The sequence below is a fragment of the Harpia harpyja genome, chromosome 1 (assembly GCF_026419915.1).
Source record: "Harpia harpyja isolate bHarHar1 chromosome 1, bHarHar1 primary haplotype, whole genome shotgun sequence".
NCBI classification, from domain to species: Eukaryota; Metazoa; Chordata; class Aves; order Accipitriformes; family Accipitridae; genus Harpia; species Harpia harpyja.
The window spans coordinates 55,182,455-55,206,776 of NC_068940.1; the positions used below are offsets into that span (position 1 = coordinate 55,182,455).

The window sequence follows — 24,322 nt, forward strand, 5'->3', positions numbered from 1 at the left end:
GATGTGAATGTACTAAAGGTGCTTTTCAACCACACAATTTGGTTTCATTTAAAACAAAACTAGCACAAGGGAACTTCTGAAAACAAAGCAAAGCAAAACAAAACAACCTCTCTGCTTTGATGGATGATTCAGAACAGAAACAAAGCAATCTTTCCCTTGCCTGCGTTGCCTTCCCAGGCCAGCCCCTTTCTTTCATCCTTGCTCTCAGTTCAACAACTTTCCAGGCCCTCCTGGGTTGCAGCAAACTTAACAAAGCCTCTTTCAGGGCCTTCGGAAAAATCTTTCTTTCTGCCATCCCTGAAGCCTGTTGTCTTGCTCTTCCTCCAGGAAGCCTCCCGGCCCCTACCTGTGCTGCCTCTCCCTGCTTTGCACCCACCCTGCACCCTAGCAGGTCCCCCTGGGCAGCTCACACTGCACAGCTGTCAGGGCAGGGGGGACCTGTCCCTTGCCCCAAAAGCTGCAGCTGTTCAGATTGAAGCTGGCAGGGGAAGGCAGCCTGCAGCCATGCTGCTGGGGCCTGCCTTTAAACAGGGGAATAACAGCAGTCATCTCCAAAAGCAAAGCATCTGCCTGTCTCTCATACAAGCAACACGACTATCCATAGACACTGATAGATGAGGAAGTCACAGATAAAAAATAATTCTTTAGTTCACATGCAACGTGGGATCAAGCTACAAATCTTGTTAGGTGATGATGGGAAGTATTGGTCAGAAGTCAATTCACACAGGACTTCAGATTTATCTGGGTATCAGGAGTATGCAGTTTGAACTCAGTGTATCATTATAAAATGCAGTGATCTTCATGGGCATGTGCAGAGATGTAATTGGAGCTGTGCAGAGCACAAATTAGATTTGAAAAATTTATTTTGCATCTCTGCTTTAAGACATGGTGAGGTTGTTTCATTAGCAAGCAGAGATAAAGAAAAAAGCTATTCTTCTTGCTCAGTTGCTAGTTGTTTTTTTAAATGAAATAGCACAGCAATTCACTGTTTTGAAATGACTGGAGTTGTGAGGAGATCCCACTTGCTCTGCACAAGCACAGGGCGAGTAGGGATGAAAGAGATGACTAAACATATAAAAACACCTCTGGCCCAGAAAGTCCTTAAACTGCACATGGTTGGCAGCTGAGAGGCTCTTCTGAGGAAGTATCACAAGTACACTGTGCTATGTACTTACGTTGTTATTTTCATCCCTAGGCACCTGCTTTTGGGCACAACAAAACCAGGCTATGGCATGAGATGCACCTTTGATCTGACCTACCATGGGCTACATCACTCAAAGGCTGAAGGCAGCTCCTGAGATTCAATTAACAAACCAGAGGGCTGTCAGAAATGAGATTCCTTCTTCCCTCAAATCCCCAGGCAGACCTTTTTTTCTCTTGCGGAGTTGCAGGGAAGGGCTCACATAGTGGCATGGGGAGGAAGAGTTGCCTGCAATAAGAAGCCAGCTGAGATCTTTCACTAGGAAAACCAAAAACCTTGCACAAAGAGGCAGCAGGCCATTGTGTCAGTGCAAGCACCGAGCGCTTCATGCGTACAGGAGCATGGTTTTCTGTCCTGCGGGCAGCACTGGCATGTCTTCAGTAGCCCTGGATGTCAACTGGGCTGCACGCAGAGGGAAAGCTGGCAGGAGAAGCAGAAGTCCTAGTCCTGCTTTGTGTACCACAAAGTCGTTGCTGGTCTGCACGGGAGCCAGGCAGGAGGATGCCTGCAGGAAGAGCAGCCTCTAGGATGTCTATTCCCCTAATGAGTAGCCTCATCAGCAATACCAGTCATTATCCAAATGCACGTGGTGTGTCTCGGGCAGGGATGGATACACTCCATCCAAACAGGACAGATGTGTACAGGGTGTGTGGGGAAAGAGCTGAGTGACTGCAGCCTGTGGCACCCCAGCTCTTGCTCTGAAGGGGCCTAAAGCTTCCCTAGATCTTTCCCCCATTAAATAAACACCAGTTGGATGTGCAGTGGCAGCATCAGTCTGAATTCTTACTATTAATTAATTTTATCAAATCCTCTTTTAAAAATCTCCAGCCAGTCAGTGGTGCTACCAGCCACTTTTGTTTCCAAACAAAACTGGATCCAAATTATTCAGAAAAAGAGATTCACCTGTCGCCTCCCTGGAGCAACTGTACAGAGAAATCTGAAGACCACTCTGCACGCCATCTCAGGCTCTTATACACACAGCCTGTAGAGGTTTTTTTTGTTAAATGAAGATTTCAAATGTTCAAAAGCAACCATACATGCACACACAAAAAATCAGTCCTGATCTGGCAAGGCTCTTTTAATGTTGTACTTTTACCAAACCACAGTACATACTTCAAATAAGGCCTAACAGATTATACTCTTTATAAATTTACAAACAGTTTATTCTCCTTAAAGAGATCATATTACTTTTATCAGTTTTGTGTATTTCAATGAATTATATGTTTATTCAAGCATAACATAGCAAATGTAGCCATAAATCTGTAGACTAAATGTCTATAACAGAGGAATCTCAGATACACTATACTTTCAGATTAGGATTTTTTTTTTTTTTAATATACACATTTTTGTTTAAATAGGGTAACCATCATATCCTGGTTATGCTTCCCATGGGAAAAATTGTGCTCAAGAAAGAAACCTGTGGACTAGAATAACTGCAAACAGACAAGGTCTTGGTTCACCCACCAGGAAATTGGGCCAGCTTTGTAGGCACATAACCCTGGGATTGGCTTTCAACCTGGTTTGGAGGGAAGGGGTGAGAGGTTGGTTTTGCTTTCCTAATAGCTAATGGCCCTGGTCCTTTCCTGGGTACAGACCGCTCCACAGCAGCAGGAACGAGATCAATAAGAAAGCACAACTGCATTTCTACCTCTAACCAAGAGCCCAGATTATTGAGAGCTGGCTGGCCGGTAGAGATGCATTATTCAGATGTGGCATACAAACAGAGAGTATTTAAAAAAAAAGGAGTAAAAGAAAAGAGGAAGTAAAATGACCTCCCCAGTAGCAATTTTGACAAGTCTTTTGCTACTGCTATGTCTATGAATCTACTTCCGAATCCTCATTCATGTCGTAGTCCCTGCTGACCCCTTTTCCTGCTCATGAGGCTATACCCATAGCCCAGCTGTTGCTAGCTTGCCATCTTGCCAAGCAAAGATAGAGAAGTAGGAGCACCTCACTAAACTGTGAAAACCCCAATAGCTTGCTAAAGAAACTGTGTTTTGAGGCCCTCACACTGATCAACATCATGGGCTGCACAAGGCAGGTGTTTCTGAAGTGTTATGTGGCACTGATGGCTTCAATCCATCTCTCAAAAGACAGAAATAAGTTCCTGCTTGACCCCAATACATCCCTGCCAGAGAACCAATGAGGAAAGAAAAAAAAAAAAGATACCGAGGCAAAACCCAAATCCAAACCATGCAAATTACAGCTGAATAACAAAAATTAAAATCCAAGCCCGTACCCCAAGTCCACCTTGCAACAGAGACAGCTGGTTGCTTTCCAAACTGCAGAACCAGCCACTCTGTAGCTCCTAAATAACAAGAGTTTGGCAATAATTACCATGCACAAAGTAAAGGCCACTTATAAAACATCTCCATAAAAATATCTATTTATCTCTATATCTCTATTTATATATGTCAGTAAGAAGTTTCAGACTGAGCACATCCCAAGCACTCTGTAGTTGGGGGGAATCTATTTAATCCCCATGAAATGAAGCGCTCTTAGTTAGGGTTGGCTTCCACATGTAGGATTAAGTCAGTACAGATCATTTCCAGCAGGCTTCTGTTAATTAGCACTAGTCAAATGGGGTAGCAGGGTTGTCGAAGAGCTGAAGCCTTTCAGGAATATTGTGCCAAATCATGCTGTGGTATCAGAGGAACTCCCTGGACTCGGGCTGCTCAACACATGGTTCAGTTCACTCGGACTCAAAGATATTTTATGTGACACCTGCCAGCCCACTGACGGGTCTTGATCCACTGAGGAGCAGAGCAAAAGAAAAGATCCTCCTTACCAGTGTATGAGTGAGATCGACCACACAAAGCAGACTTGTGGAAAGCCAGTTCCCTGTGCTTCAAAGAGTTAATAGGAATCAAGTGATGCCTTCACCTTCTTTATTCAAGTGACTGACCCCATATCTTAATAGTTGGAGCTTCAAAAGATCAGACACAATGCAGGAGTTGCAACGGGGTGAGTATAATATCTTAAGTACTCCAAATACAGAAGTAATTTTTTTCCCTCTCTGAGATGCTGATCCAATGAAAATAAAATTCTTTAATAACCGATGCTGAGAATTTTCTTGGATGTGCTAATAACTGAAATCTGTAGGAGTGCTGACTTGTTGCCCCTGTTGAGATGGACATTTAAAACTCCAAGGGACTAAAACCACTAGAGACTTTTATGATGTCACTATTTTTGTGTCCTCCTTTGGAGGCTACCATTGGCCTTGTATATGTGCCACAAAAGCACAAGGGAAAGGGATGGCTGAGGGTTAATTCTGACACCTTGTGGCCCTAAGGAAAACAGAAGCTGGCTTTTGCTAGACATTTATTTTAGTATTGATATCTCTTGGGAAAATTTGAACCAAGTAAAAGAAAGTGAGTATGCTTAATGGAATGAGGTGCAGCTGCCTCGTTTTCAGACTCTTTTTGCCAGACGGTGCTGTGATTTTGGAACAAATGCAAACAAGTTATAAAATAATGTTGCAGATGGCAGAAACCAAACTTTTACTTTCAGTCACTGAGTATTATAAACAGATAAAAACCAGCTGCAAATATAACAGGTGACAGGAATTTAGTGGCATACAACTCTCCCACTACAATAGTCACATTTTAGGAAGGTGAGAGGCTTCACCTTGGTCAAAGTAGTAAGCATTGCTTGGAAGGAGTTTAAAGATGACAGTGAAAGGTGATGAATTTATCAGTGAGAGGGAACATTTCTAAAGTAGAGCAAGAGATGGGAAAAAAGCCCAGAACTGTCAGCCAATTTCTTTCCATGCTGGCCTTGGAGTGGCGCGTAGTGGATTTGGAAAGGAGACGTTAGATGTGTACAATGGTCTTACTCCTGTACCAGGAACTATGTAACAAAAGGGACTTGTATTTCAGAGTGTGCAGCAAAGGGAATTTCTCTTTGCTACCTCTCCCTGTTGCAGTAGTTTATATTAATGGATAAATATCTCGTTAGTGCAAGTCACACAAAAAAACTCTGCAGACCGACCTTAATTTTATAACAGAAGTAAATTACAACTAGCTGCTGATACTGCGTCCAGAGCTTTGTGATGGCAAACCATGGATTTTTTTTAAAACGTTTACTCAACAGGGATTTTTAAGACAAAGCAGTACAGGGCTGTTGGGCCAGCTTGTGAATGATTTATTAACTGTGCCAAGGTCAGACTCCTTCAGTGATACCTGAACTACAAGCATGAGGATGTGCAGTTTAGACAATAAACATTAGCCTACAGGGGATGCCTGCAGCCAAGTTTATTTATCTTACATGCCTCCACATAGGTTTAAAAAAATAATACATAGATTTGGCTGGTTGCTCCATTGCTAACCAAAGCCATGACTACATGTAGGTGAGCTGTTAGGCTGGAAATTTTCCAGATGAAGCCTCCTTCCACCTGACGTGAGTCATCTAAAGTTATTGCTTTCTGGCTGATTCAAGAGTTTGTTGACTTGCTCCAGTGACTCTCAGTCTGTCTTAAACAAGAGCCTGTTGATAGCCTACTGCCCTGAAAATGGAGTCAGTGGGGAAAAAACCACAACTGGACAGCATGCTAGATAATTTCATCTAGGCTCTCTTTCCCACGGAAGGCTGGACCAGAAGGTCTTTCGAGGTCCCTTCCAACCTGGGCTATTCCGTGGTTCTGGAAATGAGGGAAAGGAGACAACAGGGGACAGGTGGCAACACATCTGAGAATTATCTTCTAAGCAAGGACAGACCAGCAGGTAGAAGAAGAGCTTGGGATTTGTGATTCTGTGCTCTCACCAGCAGCCTAGAGCAGCTTGCTTAAGTTTCATGTCTTCAGCCGTATTCTTGCAACAGTCTGTTTTAAAGCAGGCGAAAGATGGGAGAAGCTCAAATATTTTGGCCAAAAAGGCAATGCATGCATGGTGATATATGACTAGCTGCAGCACTTTACCTACCCCAAATCCCTAACTGGAAGGCAAGAAGAAACTCTTTCTGGTATGGTTTATTGTTCAGCATGCTAAACATCCCTCAAATGGTTTCTGCTCTAGTGTCATTCCAGTAAGTCACTTTTCTTAATTGTCAGAAAAATGTCATCTACCCACCTTGACATGGGTTTTCAATAAATAAGAATTTCTTAGAGCAGCCCTTTGCTAGAATCCAGAATGCCAGTTGTTTAATATTACCAGTATAATTACCTCTACGTGCTAATAATTAATATAGTGATAGTACATCTCTGACCCTTGGAAACAGCAGAATTAATGCTATCAAATCTGAAGAAATAACCATTTGCTATTCCCTATTACCCTATTACATACCAAGCAAGAACATTAATCTATAGTAAAACAAAGGGTATGCACTTTTCTCTTTTGTTGTTTAATCCAGATGTTTTTCCATTAAGGAAAAAATAGCAGTGGGAGCAAAAGTAGACATTATTGGAAGCTGCTGCATCACAGAAGAATGGGATGCACTAAATTTGTTACTTGATTCTATGTATATTTGCAGAGTATATCTTACCTGAACCTTTTCACAGAAGCAGTCTGGTTGTGCTTTGTATCAAGCCGAATAATTGCTTAACTTTTCTCATACAATGTTTTGAAAATAGAAAACCAGCTCAAAGAAACACTTCTCTGTGAAAGAACCTGTTGATACCAAACTTTTCTTTTTTACACGAAGTGACTTTTTAAAAAAACCTTCTTTGGTAAAGAAGCCACAAATCGGCCACTTTTCTTCCTGGTTCTTAAGTTGTTGGCATAATCAGGGCTTTGAGCATAGTACTTCAAGAAGATGTCTGCTTATATGTGGAAGTCAGAGTTAAATAAGGTGTTAAAAGAGCTGTGTTACAGATTGTTAAATAAATGCTTTTTGGTAACCAGGGCCAAGTCTGCTCTCATTTGAAGTACCATATGTGCCTACTACTGTAGGGCAAAGTCTGAGTTTATCTCCAAAATTGCACCTGATTTCAAGAGTGAGTGATTTTGCTAGCACTGCAGACTCACGGATATGAAGCAAGTTTGGTATCTTACCCACCCACATTATGGCAGTAATTACCCAAGAGCTGTAGACATCGCATCCTGAATAGCCTTAGATTTCAGAGGTGCATGTGCACACCCACACGCTTCTGGCTGCAGCGAGACATGTGGTGACAGCAAGAAGCAAAGACTCTTCTCTGTGACACAGTGTGCAAGTATCAGAAGGGCTTTAAACTTGAACCTTCACTCCCATCTCTTTGTTCTGGAGCTTTCCTATATAAATAAAAAATATTCCTGTAGAAATCGTGATGCTCCTTCTAGGGGTTACAACAGTCAGTACAAATAAACAGTCAAAACATGGTTGCAAGGCATCACAACAGGACTTTGCCACTATTATATTCCACTAAGTAAGTTAAGGTCTTGGATGGGGCCAGGGCTTTGGGTTGGTGGTTAAGGCAATTCACACTGTAGACAGAGCAACAAGTTGGGACAAGCACAGTCCCTCTGACTCGGGTGGTTGTTGCACTGATGCTTCTTTGCCTAGATTTCACACTTTCCCATTCAAGTGCACTTAACATAGTTCTTTTATAAAATGCTTCACATCATAAAAAAATTTAAAGCCTTATAAGGTAGTTTATATAAAGGAACAGACACAAGTCTGTTGAGCTGGGCATACATTTTTCTTGACAACTTCAATAAAAGGCTCACATTCATAAAGGAAAGGACAGAGCTACAGTAGGAAAGGAAGGCAAACAACCTACATGCAGCCATTTGTAGTGTGTAATACTTGTGAGGCTGGCAGTGCCACAGAGCCTGCAATAACAAATATGAGCAGAACTGATGGGAGACTGCTTGCTGCTATCTGCAAAGTGATCAGAAATGGAAAAACCTCAGAAAGGCAGTCATTTCATTTCTACCAAAACCCTACTCTTAGACCCTCAGCCCACCTCAACAAGTACAGATTTACACTGCCTGAGATTCTCCTCTGTAACAGGTAATCAGGGCTGCCTGATGCAGGAGGAACATATTTGCACTTCAGTAAATCTTCCCTGGTTTTAGCACCCTCTCTTCTTAGGTATAACTGCATTCTGAAGACCCTTTTTTCATGTACTGTGGGTCTTTTCTTAAGAGGCCTTTCCAACTTGATTTTGTCCTTTCCAACTTGATTTCCTGGTACTAGAGAAAGAAAAAATATAGACAATGATCAGAACATATAAAGCACAAGGAAGCAGCTATAAGGGTAATTAAAACTGTTTCAAATTTCTTTCTTTTTTTTTTTTTTATTTACCAATCTGGTTTCTAATAGAACTCTAGTTAACGGGAAAAACATTCACAGAAGATATTAGGCATACATACACATTGTCCTTCTTTCATTCTAGTTTACATGCTGTTGCTTTTAGAAGGCAAAGTTTCTGTTTCATTTCTCTAGTATGGATAATGAAACCTGATTAAGAGAATTTAGGTTCTGCTTTTCAAAAATGACACCCTTTCAGGATCACCATGCTTGCTGGAATGTAAAATCATTCAAGGGAGAAATCTATTGCTTGTCAAACTGAGATAGCTTCACATTTCAACAGATACCCTGGAAATTAGATGCATCTGTCATTAAAGGACACTGTTTTAATTAAAACGTATTTACTAGACTCTTAAACTGAATTCTTATCACTACAATAAACTTGTATGTGTACACCACTGCTTTGGCAGTCTTACTGAAATATTTATGATGACCATCTTTGCACATACATCATGCTACCTAGAGCATGATATTAAAATGCTGCCATATCTTTGAAGTGGTAACTGCTAGAAGAGATATAAAAGGTATAGGCAATGCTAAGACAAGAAAAATACAAAGCAGAAATGCTCGAGTACCAATTAACCATACATATTTCTATTTCATACATCTGAATTTTCTATCAGTAAATATGGAATAAGCAGTGTGTGAAAGGCTTGACTCAAAACTGCCAGATTGGATTGCAGATTTCCCCTCGAGGCTGGGTTGACATAAAAATTAGTTTTCCACCGTTTTGGCTCTTTGGAGCTCCACGACTCATTACCTCATGGCCTGCATGTGTTGTGAATGAGGATCCGAAATACTGCTTACGTTATTTCACTAACACTGAGAGCCCTAGTCTTTAGCCCAGTCTTGCTCTCCACACTACTGGCAGCAATTTTGCCATTGATTCCCATGGAATCAGGAATGAGCCTTTTAGAAACACAGCTGGGATGCTATGGCTCCCCGACCAGTACAAGAAGCTACGTTTTTCTGCACAGTTCAAATAGGTGAAGCAGCTAGAAAGAGGTGATAAAAGACTGATTATTTTAATATTCTTTGGGGAAAGTACAGAATTTTATAAAAGTAGGATCCAATCTCCCTGCCAACAGATTTTCCCACTACAGGTGTATGGATAGTAACTGTTAGACAACAAAGATTTTTGGCACAAGTAAGACTGGGTGAAGTAAACTATGCATGTTGTTTCAACCTTCAATAATAGGCTTGCAGAGGAAGAAATCCTCAGAATAGATATAATGCTAGCAAAATACACAAGCTACTTCTCTGAGCCTGCTCCTGCTTCACTGCTAGGCTGCTGAATGACCACTGCATATAGTTAAATATATGCCATGTTAAAAAATGAAATACAAAGCAGATAGGCAGGAATTCACCTACAGTCATCAAATGCCTATGCAGAGACCAGCTGCTAGTCTACAATATCATGTCTAAGGTCCAGTTTAAGAAGAAACAAGAATTCTAATAATTAAAAGTGTTTCTGGAGTTATGAAAGTGACTGTATCACAAAAACAAAGACAAAATTGAAGATTATCAACATTTTAACACAGCACTAATGAACTTCACATAAAGAGGTCCATGGTGTCCAGTCAATGGAGAGATGCAGATGCTTGCAACTTGATTTCAGAAATTTAAAACCTGTTTTTCAAATTTAAGACACTAATTTACAACTATTGCTTGTGCAGTGGTCAAAGGTTATTTTCCAAAAATTCTTGCTTACAGGTTTGTGGGAGATTAGCTGGTAATCTTTTAGAAAATCAGTGAACAGATGTCAAGGCCTCACTACAATAACCCAGACAGCTGTCCCTAGCTTTACCAGGCACTTGGTTAGGCACAGAGACCGAGCCATCTTTCTCCTCTAGCACCATGCTGAGGCATTTGGCAAATTTGCACTGTGGCTGCTAAGTCTGTCTCTCCTACATGAAGCTGCAGACTCCAGTCTCTCAGGATACATAAGTCTGATCCTCCTCCCAGATATTAACTTCAGATTAGTAAGTAACTTTTTGCTGCAAACCGAATCCCAATCTATGCAGATGATGCTATATTCACTTCTCTTGGTAACTTGAAGTTGCAGGCAAGGATGTTTTTTCAGAGTGGACTAAAATACCATTAAAATCAAATTAAACATAAAATAATGTAAAAAGAGAATGTCTTTTCAATCCTACAAAGATATCTGTGATTGCTATGTATTTTGCTGAGTAGTTAGTGGTGCAGGCTAGATCCATGCCATGCTGATACTCTCCAAGGGGTGGAGATTTATCTTACACCCAGATTAAACAAGAATAGGAACTCATCTGCTTGATTAAACACAAGAGAGGGAGAGGTTAATACTGGAGGCAAGGGAAAAGACTGCAGAGCACTAGTGACAGAGGTGATTTTTATGCATACCTGAACCCCTCTGCCACATAATGTTACCTGAGAGACAAATTTTTTTTGAAACTGGCAACTTTTCTGTATGCTAATTCCAAATCCATAGACGGAAGAAATCAATGGGCTTGATTTGCTCTGATATCTATGTTCAATGAATCCAGAAGAGGTCTTTAGGCTATCATCCTTAAAACCTGAACCATCTGGCCTTGTCTGTCTGACAAATTGTGCTTATAAATATTTCTAGTCTGGCAAGACTCCAATATATTTTCCCCCTTCATGATTTTTTTTTTTCATTTTAAAACATTGACTAGAATAATGAAAGATACAACCCAAAAGATGAGGAAATTAAAGATGCCAGCACTGCTCTGTGTAGCTGATTGCAGATTTGGGTGAAAAATAAATATTTATTGTACAGAAAAATTGATTAAATCTGTGCATACTAAACCCAGCAATATTAAAGATAAAGCAAATCTAGGAACGTCATGAGCATAAATACTTTTGAAGCTAAATTCTTGGTATTGTTTCTGTTCTTTTAGCACACAACAAATGCCCTGCAATACATTCATTCCTTCATTCTGTTCCACTGCAAAATCTGCCCATTAAGGCCTTAAATGCCCATCAAATCAGACCGCTGGAGAACCACACTCCTCTATAGAGGGCAAGCTAGAGCTATGTTACTGCCACCAAAGGATATTAGGTCTTCAGGCTGCCCCTTTGCCTTTCCTACAAGCTGCCTGCCTGCTTCTCAGTTGTAGGTGACACCTACAACTTCCTTGGTCTGACAGGGGACATGGGGTGGAATGCTGCACTTGGCATTGGCCTTGCTATTCTTAAAAATGCCTTACAAAGACAGCAAAATAGTTCAGGTAAATCTCTGTATTGAAAAGTAACTCTCCACTGTGCACTGTGTGTTTCTCACGTGCTCTCTGGGCAGTTTCCAAGCCTCCTTTGTCTCACCTTCCTGCCTGTCAGAACACTGCCAGCAGAGGCTTTCCTTGCAAAGGGACTGAAACAAAGGATTTAAAGAATAAATTGCTATGCTAGAGCTGGAAAAAAAGTATTATGTGAAGCCCGTGGGCTCAAATGCATTGACTAGAGCTGTACTAATATTTCTGTGACAGCCTATAAAAAAGAAACATAAGCAAACAAAGTCTGGCTCTAATTCCCTACTACAATGCTTACACCTAAGTACAGTATACGCCAATACACCACAGGCAGAGCTGAGTTTAAACTGGCACGTGCCTCAGGTCACCAGTGTCATAGCCAAAGACACAGGAACAGACTAGGTCTACAGACTCACACAGCATCATCCTCCCTCAGAGACCAACAAAATAATAATAATAACCCCCCCCCAAAGCTTCCTGTGCTTTATGATCGTCTTCTCTGGTAGTAGTAGTCGTAATAACAGTACACTGCTGATGAGAATTCTACACAATCAACAAAGCGCCTGGGTCAAGAAGATGGATCCTGCCAGGGTTGGCACTGGCTGATGACACTTTTCAAAACTGGTGAGTAAGATTTGCATTAATCTTTACCCCCCTGTCCCACCCCCAGCCCTGAACCCCCAGTTCAACGCCACCAAAATGAACGGTGATATGGTCAAGGTGCAGGGCTGAGGGCAGCCTGTGGGGAAGTGGCCAGTCATGAAGGAACACAATGCTGGGAAGAAAGGTCTGCCACTTGTTGTCAGGACAGAACTACACACGTTTTAAACAGCTTTTAAAAAATGCAAAAAACCAGCCCTGTTTCTTGTCACGGGTATCCAGAACACCTCCAAACACACAAAGAGAAACAGACAGGTATTACTGAAAATTTTGACCAATGCTGAAGCTGCAAAACTGCTCTTTGTTGTAGTTGTTTGGATACGGAAGGGGCAATTTGCTGTAAATAAATATTAAAAAGTATTTTTTCTTAAATGCTTGAGATATTCTTTTTTTTCCTCCAGTCTCAATAGTATTTTCCTGTCACTTGCTCCTCCAGTTGTGCTGATCTTTTTACTGTACGTGTGCTCAAGCATCTGACGCAGTGTTCTCTCCCCACTGCAAGAGTCATCCCAGTCCCACCCTGGCCCAGCTTGTATCCCACCCCAGGCCCTGCCCCTGTGGGCTTAGATAAGCCATTCCTTCTTGCTCTCATCGATGGTCTCTGTGAAGTTGGGGTCATTGTTCATGATGGCGGCGTCGGCGCTCTCGGCTGACTCTGCCCCTTTGGCCTCGTTGGTGTGGTAGGTTCCCTTGTGGCGAAACATGTAGCGGATCAGGAACACCAAGGTGCAGAGGATGGTGAAGATCACCACTGCAATGACACCTACACAGAGGAGGAAAGAAAAGATGCCACTAGCGAGGAGAACATCTACAGATTTAAACACAAAGAAAGGATCCCACAACTCCTCCGAGCTGAGCTGAAGCTAACCGGGCAGTTAAACATCACCACAGTTGCTTAGTTTCCACTACTCTAATACTTATATATAGTTTTCGCTATATACAAAATGTTCACTGAGTGGAGTCTGCTAGTGACTTTCATCCCGTAGGTAAACTTCAACATTAGTACCTACTTAGTGAGCTTTGCTGACCATGAGGCATAGGGTGCCGAGTGCTCCCAAAACACAGATGAGATGGTGACGTCATGGCCTGAGCAGCTCTTGAGGATGGAGTCACTGATGTATACTTTCCAGTCAATGGCCCTACTATCATAGCCCCCTCAACATGTCCCTGAAAATTGGCTTGGCTCACTGTTGGCTCACTCCAGCCACTAGGCACTAGCTCCACATAATTACAGATGTAACTGCTTTATCATCAGACCTATCCTTAATTGCTCCTCCTGCAATCATCTATTTGGGGTTCAGCCCTGTTGTGGAGAAGTCTCATATATCTTACCCTCTTAGGTGTAGGTAACTATGTGCTGAAACTGCACTGTTCCTTTTTTGGCTCCGCTCTACAGGCATGAGGATCTTCCAGGATGAAGACATTATAAAATTCTCAGGATAAAAAAATCTTGTAATCAGCCAGAATTATGTTATACCACTTTTGTTAAGTGATGTATTGGACAGCCAGGCTGTTCAGGTGTGGCCTGAATTTTTCTGAGGAATGCAATGCTATCCTTCTAGTATTGTAAGGTTTCAAAGTATTAAGGAAAAGTTTTAAGTAGTAATGAAAATATAAATTAAAAAGGAAAAATAACATAGCAAATGAAAACTAAAGCAACTAATCTAAACCTGGATATGAAAACATAGACCGTTGAGGGGGGCGAGGGAAAAGAAACAAAAAATTTCATTGGACTGCATGTGCTGGTATACTCAGTGTTGCTTTACACAACAAAACCCACCACCAGTATGTCATTTTACATGCATTTAGAACTGACTGAAAGCTATTAGGCTGATCTTCACAATTTTTTTTTATATGCCTTCAGAATTTGATGCAGTGGCAAAGTTCTCCCAGGAGAGTTATGGTGCAACACTTCCATAATAAAGGACGTGGCAGAGAAAATTGCATGTGTACATAAAAGTAATCAGGATCCTTATTTCTGGAGGCAGCTGGCCAGAATATCTTCAATTGAATGCTAATTCGAAGTTCCAGTTCTGGTATTACTTAACATCACCTATCACACTGAATGGGACTCTCCGGCACGTAAGTTATAACAGAACTTGGCTCCTAAAAAACAAGGCAGGATCATGAAGGATTTTTGTCAAGGGTGGAGCAAATAGTGTTTGACATAGATTCATGTTGAATTTGGTGTAACTGGAAAAGTGTCCTTGCCATTTCATATAAATTAATTACCCCGTTAACATAAGTAACTACTGCAAAGTAGCTCCCCACATGAATGCTTAATATGTGGAATATGAATATCAGTATCTTGATTTGGTTAAAACTAAATCTGAGGGGACAAACTAAGTGAGAACAAACCATTTCACTAGGACAATGTGCCTGAACAGACTTACACAAATTTCTATTTAACTTTATTCGGGTGCAGTTTCCCCACAGTCAGCTCTTAGCAAATAGCTTGAATATGTTACCAACTGCAATTCAGTCACAGTCATACTGCTAAATATCTTAGAAAAGTGGATGTTTTTCCTACCTCCAATAATGGCAGAGTTTCTGTTAACTCCATCTCCTATGGCTTGACCATTGTATGGGAAATCAGCACTGGCTGTAAATAGGAAATTAAAGATTCATGTTGTAATAGCAGTGAAACTTCACACAGTAGTTCAGAAATACATCCAACATTCTCAGATACAATTTAAAAGAAAATTGTGATCCCTACATATTTACCTAAAGAAGAAGAAAAAATCTTTCACTATTATCTAATCCCTCAGAACTTCTTGCTTCTTCCTTTCAACAAAAATAAAATTAAAATAAAGGATGTACTCTCAGTAAGCATTGCTGTTAATACAGGAGGTCATTTTGTTACTCTACTAACATAAATTCAGTAAGTTTCTTTAGCACAAAACCAAACAAAACCCTTTCTTTCAAAAGCATGTGATCATACATATTATTATAGATTTCTGCCTTTGTCACTGCTATCCATGAAAGGCTTCAGAATTTTCCAGGATTTTGTGACTGCCATTGGGTACAACTGCAAGTTCTTTGAAAGAAAAACTGCCATCCCTTTTGCTGCTGCACAACACAAGGTAAGCGAGGGGCTGCATTTTTTGTTGCTCAGAGCCATAGAGTAGTTACACAAAGGAGCATGTGCCAGCACCTTTGCTACTCTAGGAGAAAGCCAAATGAGTCAGCTTAGCCACTGCTGGAGGTGCTTTGGAACTGAGATTCAAGACCGTGAGTTGGAGGAGCTGAGGCATGGCAGGCAGGAGAGCCTGCGGGAGAGGAGAGTCTCCGGCAGACAGATGAGGAGAGGAAGCACAGTCAGATGTCCCAGCACTCATCTGCCAGCGACCTAAAAAGGAGAGACTCCTTGTGGCAAAGCTGGATGAAGGAATCAGTACAGGTTTAAAGTAGAATTTGGATGGTAGTCTTGGTTCTAACCTCCAGAAAACATCACAGAGGCTTTTCAAAGGCAATCTCATCAATTAAACCTATTATCAGCATTTTCTTTACAGTCAGACATAGCAACTAGACACTGCAGTGACTGAGCAAGCCCAAGGAGCTAGGTGAGTGGTTGCAATCACTCCCTTCTTTGCCACTGGACTATGGCATTGATTTTGAAATAGAAAAATTGTTGTTAAAAGTACTTAACTGGAGACAGTTAAAATAATCAAGGATACAGATTACTTCTTAGGTCAGTATTTAAAACCCAGCTGTATTTTCCTTGCTTGATGGATTAGGTGATACTGTATTAAAGTCATCAGTTGCCTTTACAGGCCAGTAATGCATTCGCTATACCCCCAAACTGGCTAAGGGAATTCTACTGGCTTTCTGTTAGCATGGAGTAAAATCCATAATAAAGTTCCTTTTGTATCGTGAAGCAGCTGCACAAAAAGAATGAATGGCTTCAGCTCACCATGTGGCCTGAAAAGAAGTTTGGGGCTAGAGTAGCCTTCTTGTGTGCCTACTCTGGAGGACAGTTGAACCAGCTGTGTGTTGAGCAGCTAGTTTTTGGCTGGTCGCCTGTGGGACAAACAAGAGGGCATTTCTCAGGGCTCAGTGGAGGTGGCCTGGCCAGCAGTTTTTGCCAGCAGCACTTGTGCCTTTGACATTTGTTGGTTCTTTGGCTTCTGAAAACAGCATTTCTGCACAAACCAGGCTAAAAAATGTAAAAGATAAATAAATACCTGATTCCATATCAGTGGATTTTGCTCCAAAGAAGAACCTTACTGTGCAGGACCATGAATGTTTCCTACAGAGACATTTTGGCACGCGGTCCATAATGTTATCCTTGCAGGGCTGAAAGGGAAGGGCTGCCAGTGGGAAAATAAACCCTAACTTTAAACCTGCCCTCCCTGCACCTCAAGGAAAATCCTAAAGCCAAACAACACTAGAAAAGCATCAATTTGCCAAATTGCAAGGAATTGCTCTCTGCCATTCTAACCCAAAAGAAGGCCCCTTGCCATAGGAGCAGCTCCACGGGCAGTTAACAAGTCCTACCACTTGCCGCTTGGTTTGGAGTTGCTCTCCTGTGTCCCCACACAAGAAATCTTTAAATCAGCAATGGTCACAGTTCCCCCTTCCCTTACAACTGAATAATATATTTTAACTTCTTTTAAAAGGTTGTTTCAAGGACCATGGCACTAGTGAAGTGTGAAGAAAGAGGAAAGCTGCTGTTCATGGCAGCATGATCCCGAGCTGCCACATCACAACGGCTATGCTACAAGGGATTCCTGGCAGATGGAAGACTATGGCTTATGATGTTCCAATAGCCACTGAAGTACACTGCAGGATAATGAAGAACATGAAGTATGATGTGAAGCTACATCCTTGATCTTGTCTAAGAGCTGCTGCTAGGACCGGACCTGATGCCTCTGTCCAAAGCTGCTTTCCATTGGATCTAGTCATCATACACTCTCAGGAGGAAATGTCCATTGGATCAACAAGCAGATATGACTCATTCTGAGACTCTCATCTCTAACGAAGAGGAAACAGGAACATGTGCCTGGGGGCAGAGGACAACCTATTTCAACAAGAGGTCACCATCAGATTGGATAAGTTGTGCCCTGCTGCAACTGCTGGAGAACCAGCTGTGCTGTAGTGAAAAAAGGAGCTTAGATGTTCACAAATCTTTTTTTAAAGTACCTATGGCAGTGTTGGCAGATATTATTGCCATAATTCATGAATTCCTGTTCTATTACTCTTATGTCAGCAGGAGACCTGCTTTTATATTATGAGGGTTTTTTTGACTGAAAAATTGTATCTAAAATCTCAGCCAAACGTGGGGTTATAGAATACCTTTTGCTGCAGAAGTGTCTATACCAGTTTTTTACTGAATTTATTACTACAGATGGATAGAGGAGGAGGGAAAGAACTCATTACTTTCTTTTTTAGGTGGAAGTTCCCTTGAAATTATTCTGGGCAGCAGTAGTAGCTTCTCAAATGGTCAGAAATAGCTACAGACCAGAGGTCTAAGAACTGCAAAAGGGTAACTCCTGCCACAGCAATTAGGCAGAAGAGAATGTATGAGGGCACATTCCTTGACCCTCCAACTTGAACTTAACAACAGAGTGCTGTCACCAACAGGCACCAAGTGCACGTATTTCAGATAGCAGTTATGTCATTCAAACACGTGGTGATTCATCTCTGACCTTACTATGGTCACATGCCTTGGCAATATGAAGTAACTTTGTCAAGAAGACAACTAACAAGTTTTCCATCGCTGCTGAAATTCAGGAACTAAACAAGGAAAGAACGTTAGAGCAGGCTGACAAAGGGGCAACAGTTATACTGATGCTCTGGTAAAAAACACAGAAGACTAGAGTGCTGTTCACAGGTTGTAAAGAGTAACTCCTAAAATGTTTTAAAATGACTGGTCAGGTAAAATTAATATTGTTACTAGTGACTGTCATGTTTCATGGGAATCTAAATCACAGTGATATAATAACTAGCTTGCATGGCTATAATAGGCAGATGAAGTACAGGGTGAGTTGCTAATGGACAAGTGTGTGCCTTCATTTCTCTGTTGCAGTTGGGAACACCTCTTTCCTGTTCAGATTCTTCCATTATCACTGTGACATTAATTCCAACTACATGTCTCAGCAAGCCCTTTTGCACTGCCTGATACTTGTAGCTCGACAGCTTCAAATCATGACTTGCTCACAGCAAATAGGTGCCATGGAGCTGCAGTTACTCTATGTAGTTACCCTGCAAAGCCACTCTGGACATTAAGTGGGTTGTGAATGTAATGTAAGGTGGGTGTGGGGAGGATACTGCAGTAGTTTTGGTCTACATACCATGCTAGTTATTTGTTAGCTGAGGCCATGAATAGGGGTGTTCAGTTTTCCTTTATCACCTGGTCTACAAAGGTTGCTTTCGAACAGCTGATTCCCATCTGGTTTGGGGACTGTACTGGAAAGGTTTCCTTACCTTAGAAACTTTTTCCGAATCTTCCCTAGGTTTCTCTGAGCAGCCAGGGTCTCACTTGTGTGACTCAAAACATGAAGAACAGAGCAAATAGCTTTTTAATCTACCCTGGAAAACAGTTACATATTGGCCCAAGAGATGTGCTGCCAGTTCCCTGAAATCCTCTGCTCACGCAGCTGTGGCACAGAGCCATCGGTTTGCTGTCAGGACACACCAGAGACATTTTCCTAAAACCTACAGCTAGTGTAGGGATGGATTGAACTGCACTAGGAAACGCTAAGCTCATCTGTGGCTTAGGAACATCACTTCAACTGGTTCCCTTCCAGAATCCAAGCTGTGTGATGCTGTTCTTTACACCCTGTCTGCCCACAGCAGGCCATCAGGTTTGCTTCAAATGCCATCATCCTGAAGCTAACTTACATAAAAGGACACAGCATACTTTGCTTTCTCTTTCTTTAATGGGCTGCTGTTTACGAGGCCATAGTTTCAATAACCACAGAGTAAATATACAGAGTCTGAACTAATGTTTTGCACTTTCAACTTTCTGTTATTAGTCTCAGGGTAAACAGGGTTAAAGGAACTTTGCAGCACCTAAAAGGGTGATTAAAGACTGACTGCAGGCAAAATCCATGTTTTGGCCATCATTTTAATGACATTTGAAATTTTAGGTGACCACAAAAATGCAGTAGGATACCTACCATTATCCAGCACACTCAGCATGGTCATTGCCACAGCCAGCTGCAATACGGCAGCACTCACTGAATGGAAAGGGGAGATGAGACTGGATGAACAGGCCATAATTAGGATTAGATGTTAAAGATGACAGATGTGGTTGATTTAACAGACTGAATGATAATTTTGCTTTATTATAGTAGGTGTGATATTGCATCTGTCATTTTCAGAGGGAGATTTTTTACAATGGATCCCACATAAAAGCCTTTTGCAAATTCATAAAACTGAAATGCAGAATGACCCTGTTAAAGTAGAAAAGTGGTCCAGAAAGTTGGTGTGGACAGAGAAATGAACAAAAGGCTATTCAGTAAAGGCAAGGGGAAACCCAAAACCAAACGGGGAGACTTTTCAGCTAGAGTGCAGTACTGGGATGTACAAAGTAAAAGGCAAATCTCATTCTGACATACACTACCAGGAGTGTTACATATAAACTGTTGGAAGCAATTTTTTTTAACTGAGGTTTTTTACTGAGTAGGCAAGTCTTAGTTAAAATATACCACACTACAAAGGAAGGTACAGTTTAGATCTGCTCCAAAAAAGGAAGGGTGGGAATGATCACAGGTGTAAAACAAACAATGGATGAAACCTGTGAAATTCTGGAAATTGAGTTTGTTCAGCCTAGAACTAACCCATGTTGCAAGGCTGCTGTGACTTTTCAGCTTTTACAGATCTCCACAATTTTGAGAGGTGTTCTCCCATTACTAAGACCAGTTGGGTTTTCACATAAATACAAACTAGAGAAGCAATCAGAACAACTGGATCTGGTGATCACAAGGTATATAAAACCGCCAGCAATCAAGACATTGATTAAAAGTAGAACAGTGAGAGAGCAAAATAAAAGCAAAGATGTAAACTATAACTCCTTCTTTTTAATCCTATTTTGCAGCCAGGCATCAAAGAATTGAGCTTTCAAAGAGAGCAAACACTCGCTGACACCTTAGGATTTTGAGAAAGTGTTGGACACTAGATCCATTCACTAATCTATTTCTCCACAGGACTGTAACACAGAAGAAAACAAAACCAAACTCTCTGGCTGCGTTTTGTCAACTTATGTCAACTCTGCTGGTCAGGTGAGACTGTACTGCTACAGTTTGAAGTTACAGAGCACTCTTTATTACAGACTGTAAGTACAGAAACTAATTGCTCAACTCTTGATAGTAGAAACTAATGTGCAGTCACGCTGCATTCCCCATCCTGAAGGCACTGAATTACAAGAGAAACTCTAAACACCTGCACAGAAATGATGGAGCAGGAGTAAACAACTCCATTACACAGTCCTAAATCAAAGGTGAACATCACAGCCCATAGACTCCAGTTGCCCTTTCTTGCTCATCCCACTGCCCGTGCCCATCCCATCCACAGCTCTCCTCCTGAATGTGGCTTTGTGAAGAGCTCCCATGACAAGTAAACTACAGCGATTCAGAAAAAGAAGAAAAAAATCTGAAGCAGGATTAAAAATGTTGTGTCTTTTTATGTTGCCAGGGCAAATTTTGTATTGAAAGTTCTTACATTTTTTTTTTAATTAATACATCTATTTTTTCCTACTTCTCCAAGCTGAAAGGAGAGAAGGGAGGAAAACTACACCTACTCCTGCTTTCCTAGGCATTTGAGAGCAGATTCTGAGGGAGGACTGTTTAACATTAAACTCTGTTAAGAGAGTTTACTTAAAGTCCCACTGACATCAGCTGAAGTATAGAACTGAGAATTTAGTTGAAGTTATTTTTAATACTGAACACTTTCAAGTTTAAAAAAAAATACCCACACTTACCCAACCACAAAATATTTAAAAGATATATTAACCATACTGTTTTTAAGAGGTCATTATTGTTCTAGCATGCTATATGGGGTCAATCATTACTCCTTGAATTTTAGTGATGCCTCAACTGTAGTGTTAGAGGGTTACAAGTATATCCCTAATATGAACCATTTTTCTGTCTTTATGGAAATAGAAGTCTTCACAGCCACAGACTTAATAATTTTTTTTGTGCGAGTTACAGGATATTGGAAAAAGTACACCCACACAGCAATTCTGAAACTACCAGAACAGATGTGCAGCTTAGAGAAAAAATTAGGGCTTTTCACTTTAAAAATGTCATCCTCTTCTCTCTGTTGCCAATAACGCAAATTATTTGGAACATGAAAGTCTCAACATTGGATCAAAATCCACTAATTTCTTCAATCCTTTGCAACCTTCTTGGCTGGGAGGGATAGGGAGGAAACAAAACCAGAAAAAAACCTTCAGAAATGACAAAAACGTCCTCCAATGCATTAGTGCTATTTGGAGCAATTATTTCAAGTAAGTTTTGTCAGGTATGTTCTGTTAGATCAAAAACATTTTGAAGGTTGCATTTTTTTTTTCTGAGAAATTTTCACTGAATCTGAAGTGTTTTTACTGACAGCTGCTGGTGAGTTCTGCTGAGAGAGAGAGACATGCACAGAGATGATGGAAAACACAAAACCTGTGTTTTTACAGTTTTGGTGTGAAGGCTTTCCAGTTGTGTCTTTTTATTCCAATGTGAAATGAGTATAAATTAAAAAATCCTCTGAAATGATGGCTTAACAGAAATGTTGTCCTCTGAACAGTCCTTCTGTATGCAAACGCCTGGGACAGTGTGGGAAAGTAAGTGGGGATTGTAGAAGAAAGAGTCGTCGGATGTTTCTGTTAAAAAAAGCATGAATTTTGGAGTGAACAATGGAAATGCCAACAATGAACAATGGCAGTGTTGGGGGAAAACTCGCTGAAGCTCCATGGTCAATGAACTGGGACAATGCAAATGCTCAACACTAGACACCAGAGTCGACAATCCAATCAGTCAAGAGTTGTTTCTGAATCAGCTGTGTTATTAACCCCTTAATTTCCTTCTGCAGACAAACTTTGCTGTCCATACTGTTAAGGAGAGGACAAAATGGATTTTTATGAATGGCTTGCTCTGAAAGAGCAGTACAATATTCTTTCTTTCAGTCTTAAAAAACAATCTTCCTAGCAAATGGATAGAAAAACTTGTCCCTTATTAGGAGACCCATCCTTGCAGCTTAAACTCCCCCAAATCAGTCCTGGATGAAATATGAAACAGTGAAAACATTCCTGCACTGTCTGCTGGGATGGGCTAGGTGATTCTCTCCTGCTTCCCCCTTTGTACGGTCATTTCCCAATAGTAAGTTTTACACTTTCTTTCACACACAAGCAAGTAATTGTACAAAGTAGTGGGAAGGCAAGATCAAAACACTTTTTAAATTTAGTACCTAGGCACCTGTATACTACAGAATTTTCTTCCTTACTTCAAACGGAGAGCAGACATTTAGGATCACTTTTGGATCGTGTTTATCTGCAGTTTGAACTTCAGCAAGTTCTGTCTCAGAAGTAGTATTTTGAACATTTGCTCTGCCAAATTTCCAACTGATCTGCAGCACATTAAAGCAGCCCCATCCATCAAAGACCTAAACTCATCTGTCTCTTAATTCCTGGTAGTAATGTCTGTATGACACTGGTCTCACTGTGATTCCAGACAAGAATTGCTACTGTATTAGTCACGGTGGCCTAAGCTATCACCTTCATGAAAATTTTATGTGCAGTGCTTACATTTCACCTGTTAAGGAAGACAAACAAATACTTTCTTTTATAATTAATGTAGAATATGAAATGCTTCAGTGCTCTCAAAGGAACAGTAGAGTTAAGTGCTGATCAAAGCCTAGCTGTATATAGCTAATAGCTGATAATGGACCCACAGGGAATACTTGCAATAAACAAAAAACCAACAAAAAAAAAATCCAGCCCAATGAACAAGAATACCAAACAAGCCTGTAAACTTATGACAGCTACAAAAAAGGAGAAAAAAAATTACAGACTCTATTAATTGACATCATTGGAAGAAAGGGCTTCTCGCTGCCAGGATATGAACAACAAGATCAGGTTCTGCACTTTTAGCGTTCATCCACTTATGAAAAAAGAAAGGCTTGGACTGGGGATGAGGAATGGGTCAGACTGGAGAGTTTAAATCTAAAATAAACTTTAATAGCTGTAATGACCTGTCTGTAGTCTAGAATAACCTCTTACACAGGAAGTGAAGTGCTTTTCAGCCTAAGGAAAGGAAAAAGAAGGCAGTTACATGAAGTGCTCAGGCATCTAAATGCTTCCTTCTCTACTCCATTTTTTTCCTGATTTATGCTATCCCTATGTTCCTTGTTAAAGTTAGTACTTGTGGAAAAAATACAGTCTTTGCAGAGGATGGAAAACACTTTCTTTTTAATATTACCACCTTCTTGTCTTGATGTTAGGTAGCAGCATTGACATTCAAACCAATGCTTATGAAATAGCTACAATGCTGGTCTCTCAATGAATGCCAGAAGAATTTACAAGCTTGGCAGTCTGTCAGCTGTCTGATATACTAGACAGAGTGTCAGAAATTTCACACTGAAATGATATATTCTTAAAGATAAGAGAAAGCTATGCATAATTGTGTGAAGGAACTAGATGAGACTGAGGGAGACATTTTTATTCCCAATCAATGGAGAGATTTACAGTAATTCAAGCACCATAATTAAGCCCTTTAAGGATGAAGCACTGATTGTGCCAAATTTCAGACAGATGGTCTTCCTAGTTAGCTGCTCAACAGGGAGGAGAAAAATAGAAATTGTTGCATCTCAATGTTTACCACTTACCTTCTTGCCTGCAAGAAACACTTGGTGCTTAGAAACTGACCTATGAGTTTCTGCTAGACTTAATCCCCAACTGGCTGAAAAAAATGCCACTTTCCTGCTTGAAAACAACTCAGATCAAGGCCATGGCCTTCTGAGACAATATTTATATGGGGAGAATTGGGGATGAATGCTGGTC

At 40.9% G+C, this 24,322-nt stretch overlaps 1 protein-coding gene across 3 annotated transcripts in view; it reads right to left on the reverse strand.

Moving 5' to 3' along the window:
• Positions 1–2,263: 2,263 nt before the first annotated feature.
• Positions 2,264–24,322, reverse strand: part of CNTNAP2 (contactin associated protein 2) — a 1,249,274-nt gene continuing 1,227,215 nt past the window's right edge. For all 3 annotated transcript variants that reach the window (XM_052795237.1, XM_052795244.1, XM_052795253.1), the window contains 2 exons: positions 14,864–14,935; positions 2,264–13,096 (listed from right to left, as the gene is read on the reverse strand). In XM_052795237.1, the coding sequence (XP_052651197.1) occupies positions 12,897–13,096; positions 14,864–14,935 (272 nt within the window). In that variant the 3' untranslated portion in view covers positions 2,264–12,896. The remainder of the gene's footprint in view (positions 13,097–14,863; positions 14,936–24,322) is intronic.